General features: G+C 53.6%; 2 protein-coding genes across 2 annotated transcripts in view; one reads left to right on the top strand and one right to left on the bottom strand.

Moving 5' to 3' along the window:
• Positions 1–5,846: 5,846 nt before the first annotated feature.
• On the top strand, positions 5,847–9,252 carry CHADL (chondroadherin-like). Its single transcript, XM_009895248.1, has 4 exons — positions 5,847–6,005; positions 6,096–7,757; positions 8,475–8,641; positions 9,027–9,252. The coding sequence occupies exons 1-4, from the start codon at positions 5,847–5,849 to the stop codon at positions 9,250–9,252; spliced, it is 2,214 nt and encodes a 737-aa protein (XP_009893550.1).
• Positions 9,253–11,825: 2,573 nt separating this feature from the next.
• The window catches only part of L3MBTL2 (l(3)mbt-like 2 (Drosophila)), a 16,749-nt gene continuing 11,671 nt past the window's right edge, over positions 11,826–16,903 (bottom strand). Inside the window, exons 13-17 of the mRNA XM_009895249.1 lie at positions 16,796–16,878; positions 14,720–14,954; positions 13,882–13,947; positions 12,821–12,943; positions 11,826–11,935 (exon numbers count right to left, since the gene is read on the bottom strand). Of these exons, the coding sequence (XP_009893551.1) occupies positions 11,826–11,935; positions 12,821–12,943; positions 13,882–13,947; positions 14,720–14,954; positions 16,796–16,878 (617 nt within the window). The remainder of the gene's footprint in view (positions 11,936–12,820; positions 12,944–13,881; positions 13,948–14,719; positions 14,955–16,795; positions 16,879–16,903) is intronic.

Here is a 16,903-nt window from a genome sequence, read left to right on the forward strand (position 1 = left end):
TTTTCCTACTCCTCATGAAGTGATTCTCTGGTCTGCAGGGTGGGTGCTTACGCTAGAATAAGGCAGTGCTGCTCTGAGCTCTGCGGAAATTACAAAGAAGAGTCCTCCACTTCAGTCACATTGTCAAGGGTGTGCCAAGACTAACATGGGGCTCAGAAGCGCTCTCATCAGGATCAACCCGTTGTGCATTTTATTTTATTTTGTTGGACTGTGACTCCTGCCTGATAGCATTCAGTGCTGCACAGGAGGGAGGCTACACTGCTGCTGCCGCCCCTGCTTCTCCGGGCCAGGGGAGTGCTTGACCCCCTTCTGCTGCTGCTGGGTCAGAGGGGCGAGGTGTGCTCCCCTTTGTTTCTTCTTTCAAGTCCATTTGTCGAAGGCGGTGTGTGGCTGATTTATATTTTAATACGCTACTGCCCTGCTGCTGTGGCTTGGAATATTTGTGTAGTGCGGCTGACCCTGGTGGCCGTTGCTTAAGGGAGCAAGCATATTTTTATTGTAAATTTTTTTTTTTTTTGCCGTTGCCTGTGTTGTTCCCTCTTCCCGCCCTTTCCCTGTCCCTTTCCCTTCTCTTCCTAATTAAATAGGCTTGGTTTGGAAATGGATACAACCCATGAAATTCCTGTGGAATACATGTTCCCTTTCTCTTCTCGTTGGCAAAACACTAGGACTGTGTGCACTGTTCACCTGTTTGAAAGCTGAGCATGTGTAAGAGCATGAATAATTAGGACTGTGCTGGTCATTCTCAGGTAGGGCTGTGCTTTTTTCTTGCACTGAAGCAGCAGCTGCCCCTAAATCTCTATGGAGGATTGTCCATGTGCCTACACATGTTTGGGGCACCTACCTGTACCACTCCTGAGCACACGAGCTCACAGGCTCGTCCTTTTCCCTCATTTTTCAAGCCTCTGAGGACACATCTCTTTAGGTAGCAAAGAGTTGTTCCTTCCCTCTCTGTTTTCAGTTGGAGGAGACTATTTGTCCAGCCTTACAATCGACATGTGGTACAAATAGGACCAGTGCCAGGAAGAAGTCAAGGAAATGGAGTTATCTGTCCCTTTGCTATGAGAGACAATGTAGGGCACATGACTGACCTAAATGCAGGAAAAGCTGATGTTAACTTACAGGGTGTGCGGGCAGCACGGACAGGAAAAAAAAGAGCTTGGGGCACTGGATTGAAATAAAGTGTGTGGTATGTGCAAGACCTACTTGCATGCACTCTGTGCTTAAATTCCTCCAGGTTGTGGGCCTGTTCAAGGCAATCACTGGTGAAACTGGGGTGGCTATGAACCAGCAGGCTCAGGAAAGCAGTGTTTCTTGTCACTCTGGCAGGGGAGGTGTTCGCCTTTATGTAAGAGTAGTGTCCACGCATCAAAAAAAGACTGCCCTGAGGTTAAGAGCAAAAGGCATTTTCTCCCAGTTTCTATGACTGAAGCTGGAACTCATCTGTGTCCAAATTGGTAAAACTCAACGGAAGTGAAGGTACCTGCGCCTACAGAAGGAGCTTCAATCACTGCAGGCTGAGCCCTGCCTCCTTCACCTCATCCCATCCTGTTCCTTCAGCTGCCTGTTGCAAAAGCAAATATGTTCACTTCTGCCACGAGCTTGAGGGCAAAATCGAGACTTAAAAGAATCTGTGTTTTCTGTAAGTCTTGAACCTAGTGTAGCTTTCCTTGAAGCTCCCTGGCCTCTTGCTGATCTTCAGGTCCCTCTGCCCTGGAGGAGTGCTGTGGAGAAAAGGAATGTGATGCAGAGACCAATTCCAAGGGGTTAACCCCTACAAGGAGGCCATCTGCAATGGGTCGTTTGGAGCATGTCGTGTGTGCAAGGGATGCTGTTGCTTGCTCATGCAAAAGCCTGTGGGCCAGGTCATGGGGAGAACCTGTGTGGGAAGCTTTGAGTAGCCAAGCCATAGCAGAACAAGTGTCAGATGTTGATCCTTAAGTTTCTCTCAAAAGCTAAACAGTATTTAGAAACAGGATTTTCCTGGTGCTGGTATTCAGTGACAAGGTTGGATGTCTATAGGAAAAAGGGGTGTGTGAGTGTAGAAGTGACAGGCTCTGCAGAAAATTGTTTCCAGGTAGGACATGGAATCAGAAGTCCCTTAAAATTGGCTTATCCCTCAGGATTTGGGGGGGGGAGGGGGGAGAGAGGATGGGAATTGCTAGCTCTGGTTTCCATTAGGAATTGCTCCCAGAGGATGACCATTTCCCAGCAGTGCCCTGGAGGAATGTGGGGTCATTCCAGTGCTGCTTCATCCTGTCTTGTGCAACCATGTCACCCCAAAAGCACCACAGCTGTTGGAAGTATCTTTAATTTTAACTCCATCAGTCCAGCAAAGCAGTGGGGGCAAAGACCTCTGTCTGCAGAGGGCAGTTTTGGGGGTGTTTGTGAGCAGTGAATCCCTGTAGCAGTAGTAATGGGCTTGGGGTCCTTGCAGGCACAGGTGAGACATTTTCTTTAACAGCCTAAACCCCACCAAGTGGAAGTTCAAGAGTGCCACCCTCATGTCCCATACCCCAGTGGAGAGAGCAAAGTCTGGCTGCCTCTGTAGCCTCAGTAGATGGCAAAGATGGTGAGATCATTGCTAGGTAAATGAACAACCTAAAAGCCTGTGGAGAGACTGGGGAGAGGGTAGATGCCCAGTCATTTCCACCTCCCTGTGGTCCCCTGTCACAGCCCAGGCCAACATGGGGGAGGTGGTGTTGCTCCCACAGTGAGCCAGGCAGAGCTGGGGGAGGTGGTGGTGGGTTGCATAGTGGCCAGGGCTGTGGTGATAGTGGCCATGGTGTGTGGTTCCAAGTCAGCCAGTGGATGGGGTTGCTGCTGAGATGCTGGGTGGCCAGCAGTGGGGTGGTGGAGATTGTTGTTCAGGTGGAGGTGATCAAGTTTCTCCAGGCCCCTGAAAGTGCCCAGCTGGAGCTGCTCCACCCCGCTCCCCCTTAGGTGGAGGGCAGTGATGTCCAGCAGGTCTGGGAAGAAACCGATTGCCCAGCATGGGGAAGAGGTGTGCTACAGGGTCAGCTCACTGGTGGCATGGGGGATGGCAGTGGGTGATGAGGACATGCTGGTGTTGGGGCAGCTGACACAGAGTGGGAGCAGCTTGGGGGACATGAAGGCCCATCTGTGCTGGTGACCCTGTGCTGGGAGCAGGGACCCTCAGGAAGCTGTCACTCAGGATCAGCAGGTGGGCTGAAATCCTCTTGACTGCATGTATTTCTCAGTGCCCACCAGACTGCCTCCCTGCAGCCCACCGCCACTCCATCACCTGCCCGCCCCACATGAAGCATCCTCACGGGCACCATTGCTGGCCAGTGCCTGAGCTTTATCTGCCATGGGGCCAGTGGAGCATCGTTGCCCACCTCTGAACACGACTTCAGCCAGCTCAGCGAGGGTCTGCAGGACCTTTCCTCCTTCCCAGCTGCGGCGCATCCCACAACAAAGCTGAGCCTGAGCGAGGGGATTCCTCCTGTTGTGTGCAGGGAGAAAGGTTGCAGGGGACCCAAAGAATGTGAACACCTGGCTCCCAGCTGCTTCATTTTGGGGCTCATCCTCAGCTCGCCCCAAACTCGGTGCCAGACGTAGAGGGGGGTCAGCCAGCCATGAACCCAAAACAGGTCTTGGTGATTTGGCACAGGCAGTGAGCTCCCTGGGGTGACACCTGCCAGCCTGGGCCAGGTTTATCTCCTCTAGACTTACGTCCCCAGTGGTCCTTCTTGCATGACAGAGTTGGGATGAGCATCAGAGCCAGTGCCCCTCCTCCATCGGTGCAGTTGGGTGTTTGCCCCATGTCACAGGAGCACTAAGCACCCCTGGGACCCTGCAAGGACAGAGGGGATGCTGGCCCAGGGAGGTGGCCAAAAAGGCTTTGGCCATCCAGCTGTGGGGAGGTTTGCAGAACCTGGCCAGCTTGTCTATCGCCCACAGGTGGCACCGGAATGGGACATACTGGTTCTGGCAGCTGAGATTGCTGAATTAAGGAAAGGGCTTGAAGAGGAGAGAGACATTAGTATCAAATCTTTCAGGTTTTGTTGTTGGTTGTTTTTTTTTGTGTCAGGCTGCAGATGTGCTCGCATTCCCTGGGAGAGCAAAAAGCAGAGCAGAAAAAGGGAACTGATAGAGTTGGGGAAGAAAACCTCCATGGTCTTCCACAAGTAAATGACGGTTCACACAGGCGCTACCACCCCTTTCCTCTTTGAAACAAGAAGAGAAGCAAAATTAGAAGAACTGGGGGCTGTAAATGTGGCATAGCCCGGCTTGCCAGCTGCCTCGTTCCTTTCACTCAGGCATTGCAATTTTGGCTGGATGTCATGTTTCTGCCCTGCACCTCCGTAGCTCCTGTGACTTACACAGGCAGGGAAGAAATGGCAGAGCTTGGGAAACAGCGAGCACAGATCCCACATGGGCTCTGGCCGGGCTTTGGCTCCCCAGCCCCCTGCAAGGAGAGAGGGAGGCAATGTCTGGGTCACTGCCCTCTCTCCAGGGGGTGCACTGCCCTTCCTCCCCCCCTCCCTTCCCACCTCCTCCTTCTCCTCCTCCTCCTCCTCCTCCCGCGTTTCTGGCTCCGGCCGGTGAGCGCTGCTGGGAAAGCGACACAACGGGGCCCATTCAGCTCTCGCTTCTGCAAGGAGAGCAAACACCGGCGCAGGAGCTCGGCAGCTGCTGGACGGAGCTTGGGGGGGGACTCGCTTCCCCTTTTTCTTTGCTGCCTCTTAAGGATCAGGTACCGCCGTCCCCGTGTGCGTGACCCTCTCTCCCTTCACCTCCCAGGTGCACGGGAGGGGGTGGTGGGATGGTGACCTGGCAATGCCCAGATGCAGGCTCAGCTGGGTTGTCACATTGGTGGCACTCGCTGGTGGCCACACTGCGGGGGGCTGGGTGGAGGGGACGAGGCAGGGCTGGCTGCAGTGGTGGCAGGGGATGGGAGCATGGGCCCATGGGGGAAGGTGGGCAAAGGGATGGGCACCGCAGTGGCCCCCACAGGTTTGAGCCTTGCAGACCCCACTGCTGCTGCTCCCCAGAGCCTGGAGGTGGGTGGGTGGTGTATTGGCCGAATCTGCAGTCCCACCACCGCCTGTGCTCCTGCCCTGGCCTTGGCCCCTCTCTGGCACCTCCGTCCCAGGGCTCCCTCCTGCCTGGCCAAAACCAACCTGTCCTTCCTGCAGCTAAACAGTGGAGATCTATTCCCAAAACTGCTATGAATAGCTTGGCAGGGGGGAGGAGAGGGGGAAGAAGCAGAGAGGATGCAGGGTGGGAGGCGCTGAGCTGGAAGGTGGCCAGGGTGGTGGAAATGGGACATTTGCAATTAAAAGAAAGGTGGCAGCTCAGAAAGCCCGTGTGATCACACACCCTGGATAGCGATACCTGCTTGTCTTACAAAAATATAAGCCTCGGTTGTAGGAGGTGTACTGATACTCTGTACAGATCAAAACAATTTTATACTACTGCTATATGAAGAAGGTGGTGGTGGTGGGGTGTTTGCTCCAAGCCAGTTCCCCACAAGTGACCTCGTGCTCCTGCCATGCTCCTCGCAGGTCCTCCCAACCTTCCCTCAGGGAGCTTAGATAACCAGGGTAAAAGCTCTTTCCAAGTGGAGACCTGCTCTCTGTGACCTTCACTTTTAATTCTAATTATTTCTTTTCTCCTTCTTCCACTCTCTTCCTCATTTATAACTTGTAAAATCGTGGTGTGAAGGCAAAAGATGGTGAGATCTGCCCCACTAGGTGAGAGCAATGGCCCCCCCCATGGCACTCAGAGCTAGTAGGCAATGCTGTCTGGGGGACGCATGGGAACCTGGCCCCTCTCCTCGCCTCACTGCCATCTCTCCCTGGCCGCAGGTGCTCTCTGCCATGAGGCTGTCCTGGGGGCTCCTCCTGCTTGTGGCAGCCCTGAGGCTGGGGGGAATGGCTGCCCCCCGCTGCCCCCTGCCCTGCATCTGTGACAACCTCCGTGCCCATGTCCTCTGCCTCAACGGGAACCTGACGGCTGTCCCCGACACCATCCCGCAGGTGGGCGAAGGGGCGGGCAGGGGACAGGGGGAAGAGGAGGTGGGGATGGCAGCCCTGGGGTAATTCATCATTTATTTTTCGGATCAACAGCTCACCAAAAAACTGGATCTTCGGGGCAACAGCTTCACGGTCATCCCGGTGGCAGCCTTCCTGGCCACCCCATACCTCACACACTTGGACCTGCAGCGCTGCAAGGTGGAGAGGCTGGAGGAAGGGGCTTTCCGGGGGCTGGGGAGGCTGGTCTACCTCAACCTGGCCTCCAATGGCATAGCCCTCCTCTACCAGGAGTCCCTGGATGGGCTGTCCTCCCTCCAGCAGCTCATACTAGAGGGGAACCGCATTGAAGAGATCCAGCCAGGTGCTTTTGGCCATCTGGGGTCACTCACTGTCCTTGACCTGAGGGCAAATGCCTTGGTCTACCTTCCGGACATGGTCTTCCAGGGTCTGCAGGTCCTCAGGTGGCTCCGGCTGTCCCACAACGCTCTCCACGTACTGGGCAGTGAGGCCTTTGCAGCTCTGCCCGCCCTGCGCAGGCTGAGCCTGGACCACAATGAGCTGCAGGCGCTGCCTGGGGATGCCTTGGCCAGGCTGGATGGGGCTACCCGGCTGGACCTGGGCCACAATCCCATCACCTATGTGGCCGAGGAGGCCCTGGCCATGGCCTCCCTGAAGCACCTCTTCCTGGACCATGCCGCCCTCCAGGATGTGGCGCCCGACGCCTTTGCCCGCAGCCCACAGCTGCGCACGCTGGACCTCCGTGAAAACCAGCTGCAGGGGCTGCCGCCTCTGGCCGGGGCTGGAGGGCTGGCAAGGGTCAGCCTGGCTGGGAACCCCCTGCTCTGCTCCTGCCTCCTGCGCCCCTTCCATAACTGGCTGGCACAGGCGCGGGTGCAGGCAGAGGGGTCCTGCACTGCACCCCCTGCCCTCCGGGGCCGGCCCCTTGACTCCCTGAGACCCCCCGAAATGAGATGTGGCCGCTTCCAGCCACCCCCCAGCCCTGCTGTGCCGTCAGAGCAGCCAAGGGCAGCTGGCAGCAGGCAGTGCCCCCGGGGGTGCACCTGCTCCCCTGATTTCCATCATGGGTCCTGTGAGAACAGGGACCTGCAGGACATCCCCCAGGGCTTCCCCGGTGACACGCGCCTCCTCGACTTGCGCCGAAACGCCTTCAGAACGGTGCCACCAGGCGCATTCCCCGGTCTGAAGGAGCTGGTGTCCCTCCATCTGCAGAGCTGTGGCATTGGGGTGCTGCACCCCGGGGCGCTGCGGGGGCTGAAGAGCCTGGTCTACCTCTACCTCACCGACAACCGCCTCTCTACTTTGGCAGCTGCTGCCTTTGAGGGGGCCCCGCAGTTGGCCTATCTCGACCTGGACCGTAATGCCTTCACCCACTTACCCTCGGGCACCTTCCAGCTCCTGCCCAACCTCATCTCCCTCCACCTGCAGCACAATGCCATCAAGGAGCTGGTGGAGGGCGACCTGGCCAGAGCCAGGGGGCTGCGCTGGCTCTACCTCACTGGGAACGCCATCAGGCACATTGCCCCCGCCACCTTAGCTCCTGCCAAGATGCTGGAGAAGCTGCACTTGGATGGAAACCGCCTGGTGGAGGTGCCCACATCAGCCCTGTGGGGTCTGCCTGCCCTGAGCGAGCTGAAGCTGTCCCGAAACCCCATCAAGCGTGTGGGGGATGGTGCCTTCCTGCCGGTGGCCTCCAGCCTGCAGCATCTCTACCTGGACAACATGGGCCTGGAGCAGGTGCGCGTGGCTGGGGACCTCCGAGGGGCAGGGGCACTGCAGGGCACAGCCATAGGTCCCATCTTGTTCCATCGTTCAGGGCTGATAGCCCCTATAGGGGCATCTGAATGGATGTCCCTGAACTCTAAAGGCTTCAGGAGATGCTCCATAGCCTGATCCAAGGAGAAGAGGCCTCCCTGGGCTCAGCCAGAGCGTTGTCTTGCTCCAACCTGTCCCCCAGCTCCCCTGGGACAGCCTCACTCCCTTCAGTCCTTAAAGACACCCAGTTTCAGTGGGGTTGAAACCATTCCTCAAACCACCCCTTTCCCCCAGCCCTGGCCATATTTCTCCTGCTCTTGTTATGAGCTGTCCTGTGAGACTTTTCACCAGTATTACCCTGAACTCCTCCATCCTCTAAAGCAAGCAGTGTTAGCACCACTCTCGTAAGGCCCATCCACCTTTAACAGTGCCCAGAGATCACTCTAGGACCTCCTGCATGTCGCCCTCCTTCCAGCAAGACTGAGCAGGGTCTAGCGAGTCCCAAAATGTGACCGAAACTGGTTGAGTTAATTAACAGTCCCCAAGTTTGTGTGCTGCTGCTTAAAACAGCTTTTTCATGGGGCCGCCTGGTTCCAGACAGGCTCTCTCAGCCCCCCAGGCTGATAAGCAGTGCAGGGGCAGAGATTTGCTCCCCTGCCTCCATCAGAACCACCCTGACTTGCCCTCACTTTATTGCAGATTTCCCCTGGTGCCTTCGCTGGCCTTGGTCCCAAGATCAGAAGCCTCTACCTGGAGAGCAACAAAATGAGCAACATCCCTGACATGAGCAACTTCACAGGGCTGGAGATCCTCAACCTGAGGGATGTGCCTTTCCACTGCGACTGCCAGCTCCTTCCCCTGCACAGGTGAGTGCCACAAGGAGGGAAACAGCCCCAGGGGACAATCCAGGGGACAGCCGGACCCTGCAGCACCAGAGGCACTAGCCCGTGGCACACTAGCCATTTTGGGTCTTCTCCCACAATACACTGGCCTTTTCAAGTCTTCTCCCACAGTGGTGAGATGGAGTGTGTGACTACATGCAAGGATGGAAGTAGCCTGGGCTTTCCTGGTGTAGGGAACCCAGCCACAAGCTGGGGTGGGCAGATATTCAGATACTCAAAGTTCACCCAGGTGAGGCCCTGAGCAACCCGGCCTGGCTTTGAAGTCACCTTTGCCCCTCACAGGCACAGAGTTTCACCTCTCCCTTCGCCCTGTCCTGCTCCTTTTCCTGATCATCTGCCACATTTCCAGGTGGATCAACAAACTCAACCTCCGTGTCGGGGCCACTTGCAGGTCCCCTGCAGAAGCCCGGGGGCTGAAGGTGAAGCTTTCCATGACTTTCCAAACCTGCCCTGGCTGGGGACGAGGCAAGGCTGGGGGAGCCATTCCCGACAAGACCAAGGCTGCAAACAAGCCCAGCAAGAAAAAGAGATCAGGAAAATCACCAGCCAGAGGCTTCAAGAAGAGCAGAGCTTAGGAAAGGTGTGCAGGACACAACAGGGTTGTACCTACAGTCTGGTGAGAGCAGTTTTTCTAGACTTGTCCCCAAGGCAGCGACATGGATATTGCTAATGGTGCAAAGGAGAGAGAGCCTGGTGCCACCAGAGCGATGCCGATTTGCCAAAGATGCCAGGTTGTTTTTTTGCAGGACACAGAGGCACATCGCCCTGGAAAGAACTGGTGCAAAAAGCTTCTGTAGTATTTGCAACAGCTTTGATGACTCAAACAACAAAGCCAAACACTTGCTTTTTCTTCCCAAGGCTCCCTCCAGCCATGCGGAAAAGCTGGAATCCACAAGCTTGTTTTTGTTTTTAAGAGCGCTGTGCTTTCACAGCTTAAGAAATGATTGAAGAGCGCTGAGCGGGAGGGCAAATGGCACCAACACAAGATCCTGCCCCAGCTCAAATCTTAGAACAGAAAACTTAAAAATTATCATCAGTGAAAACATTGCCTGAATTGCCAGCAGCTCCTCAGAATTAAAACATAAGCAGATCAAAACCTTTCTATTTCCTGCAAAATTTGATTGGTGGTGTGATCAGTGGAATGGGATCACTGATCCTGTAAGGGATCCCGTCACAAGCAATGTGCCCGACCTATTCCCCATAGCAGCCCAGGCTGGGACATCCCCCACCCCCAGCCCCATTTTAAAATCAGAAGTTTGTTCAAATTGAGAAGGCTTTAAAAGGTAAACAATTCTAGTCATTAAATGTGGGGCATGGAACGGTTACAGTAAAAAAAGAACAGGAGGAAGAAAGCCAAAGGCATTTGGAAATTATCATCCTATAAAGACAGGTGGCCCTACAAGCTCAGCTGTTTGACAAGGCTGGGGAAAGGTGGCAGCCCAAGAGGGAGGGGAAGAGAGAAACGCAATGGCTTTGCCCTGAAACAGGACCCTCCCGCATTGAGACATCTATTGCGAGCTGGTGATGGGCAGAGCTGCTGGGACAGGCATGGGCAGGGAAGCCTGTCACTACACACCTTCGATAAAAATCCCACCCCCCCGCCGTGCTCACCCCGTCGTGGTTTCCCCAGGAGTCCAGGGCCCGCCCGGGGTCCGATAGGGATGGGCTGAGATGGCACAGTTCTCGCGCCCCATTTGACACAGACCCTCCACGCTTTTTCCACTTGTGTTTCACTGCACTCCCACCCACCCCCAGCCTTTTCTTTCCTCTCCAGTTAAAGGCTCCATTTGCCTCTTTAGAAGGGAAAAGAGGAAGACTGCGTTAATTACTCCCAGTCTCTACCCTGTTTTCTAGATGGTAAGTTCGCCAACATTTTTTTTTTAATCATGAACCACTGTGCAAAGCCGGAACTATTTCGGCATCACAAGCTCTCAACTGGAACCTTGAGGGGAGCATGGCCAAGGCAGCCTCCTGGGCAGCCACCGCTGTTTGCCTGTAGGGTCTGACAAGGCACCTGCCCTACAGCCAGTCAGGCCCCGTGGTGGCACCAACAGGCAGGGCGCTTCCTCACCTGCAGGAAGTTCACAAGAACCTGCTACAGATTTAAAACTGTTTTTCACCACTGTTGCCACACTGACCTTTCTGATTTCTGTCCTGTACTTTGATGGCCAGTCTGTGGAAAGAGAACATTACAGTTTTGCCCTAAAATGGGAAATGGCATTCCCCACCTGAAGTTATCTATTGCATTCTTGTGATATTCAGTAGAACTGACCAGTAGACAGGGATGAGTGCACAGAAAACCCCTATTGCATGCCTCAAAAAAAAAAAAAAATAAAAAAAAATGCACTGAACAGTTCAAACACTGTTTAGTTACACCCACCCACTGACAGCCTCCCCATTTTGGCTAACCCTGGTATTTTGGTGATCTAGAAAACAATACGCAAGCCTTTTGCATCTTCCTCAAGTTTAATTCACAGGGCTTTTGGGTACAGATCGTAGGTCAAATTTACAGTAGGACTGCTAAAAAATTAAAAATTCAAACTGCACCATGTCCTCTGCAGTTCTGGCTTCAAAAGCAAGAAATGATGACACTCAAAAAGATCCCTTGCTTCCTCAAGAGCCATCATCATCCCTTTTTGGTTTTTCACCTCTCTTCATTCTTTCCATCCTGACATTCTCAGGGGTTGTGGGGCCCAGACCAGGGAGCACAGCACCAATGTCCTATGAGGGCAGCCAATTTCCTGACGCATGTGACCTGCACACATCATCTCAGACTGCAGCTTGCCACCTCCAGCCATGGCTGAGAACCCAAACTGCCCCTTCGTGCTCTGGCAGCCTCTTCCCCCATCGGGAACTCCTGCTCGGAAAGGTACCTTCAAAACCAGGCACACACAACCCCAGCAGCCACCCTGGTCATGCTCCTCAGCACACCTGAGGCCTTTCTGGAGTCTGTTTCCCAGGGCTTAAAATTAAAAGTCTGAGGGAAATTTTCTTGCGCACCAGGAAAGCAGAGTTGTGATGTTGCAGGGTGGTCTGCCTCAAAAAGGGAAGGCCCTTTTAGTCCTCCACTTCCCTTTGCCAGGACTTTCCCCAAAGAGTCACGAGGTGAAGCGCAGGCTGCTGTGGGCAGCTAGAGGATACCCCAGGATCAGTCTGTGACCTCCTGCTTTATGCTGCTGACAGGAATGGGAAGCTCTGTAGCTTCAAACTCTACTACCGAGGGGTCGATGGTTTCTTCTTTCACCTGCACAGCAATGACTAACAAGAGACAGAAAGAGAGAGGGAAAAATAAGTAAGTAAAATCAACCCATGCTGCCTCACTCTACCTGCAGCACCCCAGAAACAGTTCTGTTCACACAGACACTCAAAATACCCCAGGTTTCCAGCCCACTTCTTGAGGGTCCCTTACCACAGGCAGCCCTGTCTTGCCAGCACAAATCTATCCATGGTCACAGCAGCAATCAGGATGGGACTAAACACCAGCAGCATTCAGCTGCCTGCTTCCAAGAACAACTTCTCCTAGGGAGTAAAAGCCAGTGTGGTCCATTCTCTACCTGCCTGGATCCACACAGGGGAAATTAAAGATCTATAAGCAATGAAGACCTTCATGAGGCTCCATCCCCATGAAACCACTTCACCCACCCTTTTTCCTCAACACCCATCAGGGCTGTCAGATGACCCAGCTGCCAGATGCTCTTCTGGTCACCACATCTTTTGGTGCTCAGCATGATGGGCTGTGTTCACATGTTGTGACAGCCCTTATGGGGACTGGGATATGACAGCACGCTTCTGACATGTCTGTCTTGACTATCCTCCCTAACTGACCTCACACAACCAGACTGCTCAGTAGGGCAGCCAGGCCTGCAGCAGGCATCGCCAGTATCAAAGATATCCAGCCATACTGGTATCAGTAAACCTCCTCAAGAGGCAAAATGTCCCAGGGAAGGCCGGCTAAAGCATTCTTCCACTCTCTGTCTCTGAAGGAGTGGGAAAGGACACTTGTCACATACTGCCTTTCCCTGCCTGGGGGCACCTGTGACTTAACGGTCAAGAGGCAGCACAGGCCTCTGGAGGGCCAGTGGCACGCAGGCCCTACACGAGAGAGTTGCACGTGGCTTCTGGGTAGAGTAATCACTCCCTTACTCTCATCAGGTGCTGGCTCTGGCAAAGCCTTGCTGGCAGCTTTGGCTTCTCGTTTCATCTTCGGGGCGGAAGGCTTCTTGACAGTCTGCTTGATGTTGCGGGTTTTGGCAGGTAACTTTTTTCCTTAACAAAGAGATAACAGAGCATGGGGAAAAGCGTGTTTCTTTTCCCCTGGAAAATCAGCAACCCCGCTCCACTGAGAAACCACAGGCCAGGGACCAGCACAACTGACCAGCAAGCTACGTGGTCGTTAGCTGCCAACTGGTTACTCGACAGAAATGGCCTACTGGAGAAAAACTCTAGTCATTATCTCAAAATATGCTCCTCCGTGTTCTCCTTCATTAAAGGCAGGGCACTTCAGTGTGTGCTTAACTTCCAAGGAGCGGGTCCTGTTGGAATCAGTCAGCTTTGCTTACCTGTCTGGGTCTAGTCCTAGGCAATGGGCATGTTGGCTCCAAGGCACGGACACTGTAGCAATTATGTTTTCATTTTTAGCTGACGTTTTTATTTAGGTTGAATGTCTTTATATTCTTTAGATGTCCTTTCCTCTCCACCCCCCAGGAAGGAATTTCTTGCCTGTCTACACATGATTTGCCACAGCTACTGCAACAATGACGAGAACAACGACAAGATGAAACAATAACACGATCCAGCCCCACTACTGGCCTCTTCAGCCATCTTAAGGCCTTCTTTGCCTCGGCACAAAGCAGGCAGGGTTGGTCTCCAGCCACCCTCCAGCTGTAGCAAACAATCTCCCTCCAACCACGGACACAGTGGGGAAAGCAGCACAACCTCACGCCTGGAAGCAAGCGCCATCTATACCTCGGCCAACAGAAAACAGACTGCAAACCAGATCCTTCCCACACACACAGCTCTCTGCTCTCTTAGGCAACAGGGGCAGTTAAGAAGGATGAAGCTGTGTTTCCAAACCCACAGCCGACTGAGGGCATCCACAGCAAGACAAGGCCTCTCTCTCCTGCTCTGATGGGACATGGACAGGGTTCCTCTAACTGGGCCCAGCCTGCGAGCGAGCGGGAGGGCACTAATCAAACATCACTCACTCTTCTTTCCATAGGGTTTCTTCTTCTTCTTGGGCACCTCCTTGGCCTTCACTGGAGTTGTGGGCTCTGTCATGGAGACGAGAGGGAAACGAAAGCCAAGTCCCATAACCAGTAGGTAACTGGGATGAAGTGACATAAGCGAGAAACAAGATATACCCGTCCCCCCGAGCCAACGCCCTCTTCCCAAGACAACCAGCTGAGGGGAAAGCAAGGCTCCAGTGCAGTTGCTGTCTGTGCTTCCAGGCGAGGGCCCAGGGTGGCAGGCTGGGGCAGCATAGGGGAGAGAGGCCCAGTAGAGATTTGGCAGGGGCAGTAAAGAAACAAGATATGTAGCCTGGGACAAGAAGGAAAACATCTGCAAAGGTGAGGCAGTGGCCTCCCGGTGACAAGGGAAGGAATAAACTCTTGAGAGGGATGCTCTTACCTTTTACAGAGAGAATCAGAGAATTGATGAGAAAAGGGAGCAGGGGCCGAGCTCCCCCTGCTACCTGGCTGAGGTTGTAGGTACGCTTAGTAAAAGGGAGCTGTGCAGGGATAGAACCACCTGGAACTCTACCCAACTTCATCAGGAGCAATTCTCTGTTGGTGCGCAGGTGGGGGAACAGAGGGAAAACAGAGCCAATCTCAAATCTCAGGCTGTTTTCTCCCCACCACAGACTTGTCCCTCTGCCAGTTGCTAGAATGTCTGGCAGCAGAGGAAGACTTATGGTAGCCAGCGCAAATCAAGGAGGTAATTTTCTCCTCCCTACAAGGCCCAAAAAGGAGGAGCCACTCACTGAGCAGGAGGAAGGAAACCTTTGCTTCTTGTGATAAAAATCACAGTCAAATCTTCACTCACCTGGAACAACAGGTGGTTGAAGCTGGTAGCCTGTCAGCTCACACCACCCCACCGGATAAATATCTGGAGACTCGCAGTCCACCCACTGGTCATACTCGTTGTCCCAGCCATCAAAATGGATGCTAAGGAGACGCTGGACTACACGTTTTACTGTGGCCACGCAGATGAGCCTGGGCTCCATCAGGTCCACTGCTTCCACCTTCATGCCTGCCTTGAAGCCGTGGTTTGGACAGTCCTGGGTGCAAAAACAAAAAAAAAAGAAAAAAAACCCCAAGGCCATTGCACCCAGTCCAAACCCACACCTGGCCACCAGCAGCCTAGAACAGCTACAGGCTTGCCTCTAGATTAAAGCAAGCAGAGAGAGAACAAGCCTACAGTCATGCAACAGAACTAATCAGTTGCGTAACAGAAGGGGGCACACGTGAATAGATCCAAGGCCAGCTCTGTCCTTAGTGAATCTCAGCCCAGCCTTTAGAAACAAGATCCTGACCTAGGGGGAGCAGCAGGCAGCAGTTAAAGGACAACCACTCAAACCCATTAACCTGAGAGAGCCCTAGGAAATCAGAAAGATTGGCACAGGCCCAGGGTCTGCAGCAGTTTTGCTGATGCCAAGCAGACCTCCTTCACCCAAGTGCCAGCCACATGTCCACAAGCAACAAGCAGTGTGGAATCCACCAGGAGCCTGGAGCTCCTGGAAACACTAGAGAATCATAGGTCACACTCAGAGGGACCAAGATATCATTACATCCACAAAGACATGACACTGCTAGTGTCATGGCAAACAGGGCTTTACTTGGAGAGCACACACTTCCGTACCTTAGGCTCTTCATAGAAGTGCTGACCAGCAGCAAAGAGCAGCCCAGTAGAAACATTGGATATTGTCTACCCTGACTTCAGGAAGGCTTTTAACACTGTCGCCCATAAGATCATGACAGACACTGATGGGCTGGGTGAGGAGACAGCAAGGTGGGTTGAAAAGTGGCTGAGTGGCTGGGCCCAGAGGGTGGTGATTAGTGGCATGAAGCCTAGTTAGAGGCCAGTAATTAGCACTGTACCCCAGGGGTCAATACTGGGCCAATCCTATTCAGCATCTTCATTAATTATCTGGATGACACGACAGAGTGTCATGTCAAACTCAGCAAGTTTGCTGGATACAAAACTGGGAGGAGAAACTAATATACTAGAGGGTTGTGCTGCCATCCAGAGGGACTTTGACAAGCTGAACAAAGGTCCCGACAACCTCATGCAGTACAAAAAAAAAAAAAAAAAAAAAAAAAAAAGGAAATGCACAGTCCTGCACCCAGGAAGGCACAACCCCAGGTACCCGCACATTCTGGGGGCTGAATGATTGGAAAGCAGCTTGGCAGAAAAGGACCTGGAGGTCCTGGTGGACACCAAGTTGAACATGAGCCACCAATGTGCCCTTGGGACAAAGAAGGCTAATGGTATCCTCGGCTGCATTAGGAGGAATATTCCCAGCAGATCATGGGAGGTGATCTTTCCCCTCTGCTCAGCATCAGTGAGGCCACACCTCAAGTACCATGTCTAGGTCTGGGCTCCCCAGATAAGAGAGGCATGGACATACTAGAGAGAGTCCAGCAAAGGGCCAGGAAGATGATAGGGGGACTAGAGCACCTTTTATATGAGGAGAGGCTGAGAGAGCCAAGACTGTTCAGCCTGGAGAACAGAAGGTAAGATCAGGGGGATCTTACCAACGTATGCGAGTATCTGAAGGGAAGGTATAAAGATGGAGCCAGGCTCTTTTCAGTGGTGCCCAGGGCCATGGCCAGATGCAATGGGCACAAAGTGAAACACAGGAGGTTCCTCTGAACATCAGAAAACACTTCGTACTGCGAGGGTGACTGAGCACAGGTTGCCCAGAAAGGTCGTAGAGTCTCCATCCATGGAGATATTCAAAAAACACCTGGACAGGGTCCTGGGCTCTAGGTGACCCTATCTGAGCAGGGGCATTGGACAAGATGACCTCCAGAGGTCCCTCCCACCTAACAACAGCCAGAGCTCTTGTGCGCCTCCTATAAGCATCCCTATACATCTCTTCTTCCTGGCACTACTCACTGTGTTGAAGAGCCGTGCTGGAGCAGGTCTTGATTTAGTCTTTTCCAGGTAACTTTCCCAGTTGAAGGTCTGTGCATCTTGCCCTGCAGCAGAAAGAAATGGTCAGCA

Source organism: Charadrius vociferus, unplaced genomic scaffold (assembly GCF_000708025.1).
Source record: "Charadrius vociferus isolate BGI_N301 unplaced genomic scaffold, ASM70802v2 scaffold251, whole genome shotgun sequence".
Lineage (NCBI taxonomy): Eukaryota > Metazoa > Chordata > Aves > Charadriiformes > Charadriidae > Charadrius > Charadrius vociferus.

Bases quoted from the DNA above. Each gene is read 5' to 3' on its own strand.
- CHADL (XM_009895248.1), top strand. From the start codon at position 5,847: ATGAGGCTGTCCTGGGGGCTCCTCCTGCTTGTGGCAGCCCTGAGGCTG. The intron at 6,006-6,095 runs GTGGGCGAAGGG...TCGGATCAACAG, and splicing joins TCCCCGACACCATCCCGCAG to CTCACCAAAAAACTGGATCT. The intron at 7,758-8,474 runs GTGCGCGTGGCT...ACTTTATTGCAG, and splicing joins ACAACATGGGCCTGGAGCAG to ATTTCCCCTGGTGCCTTCGC.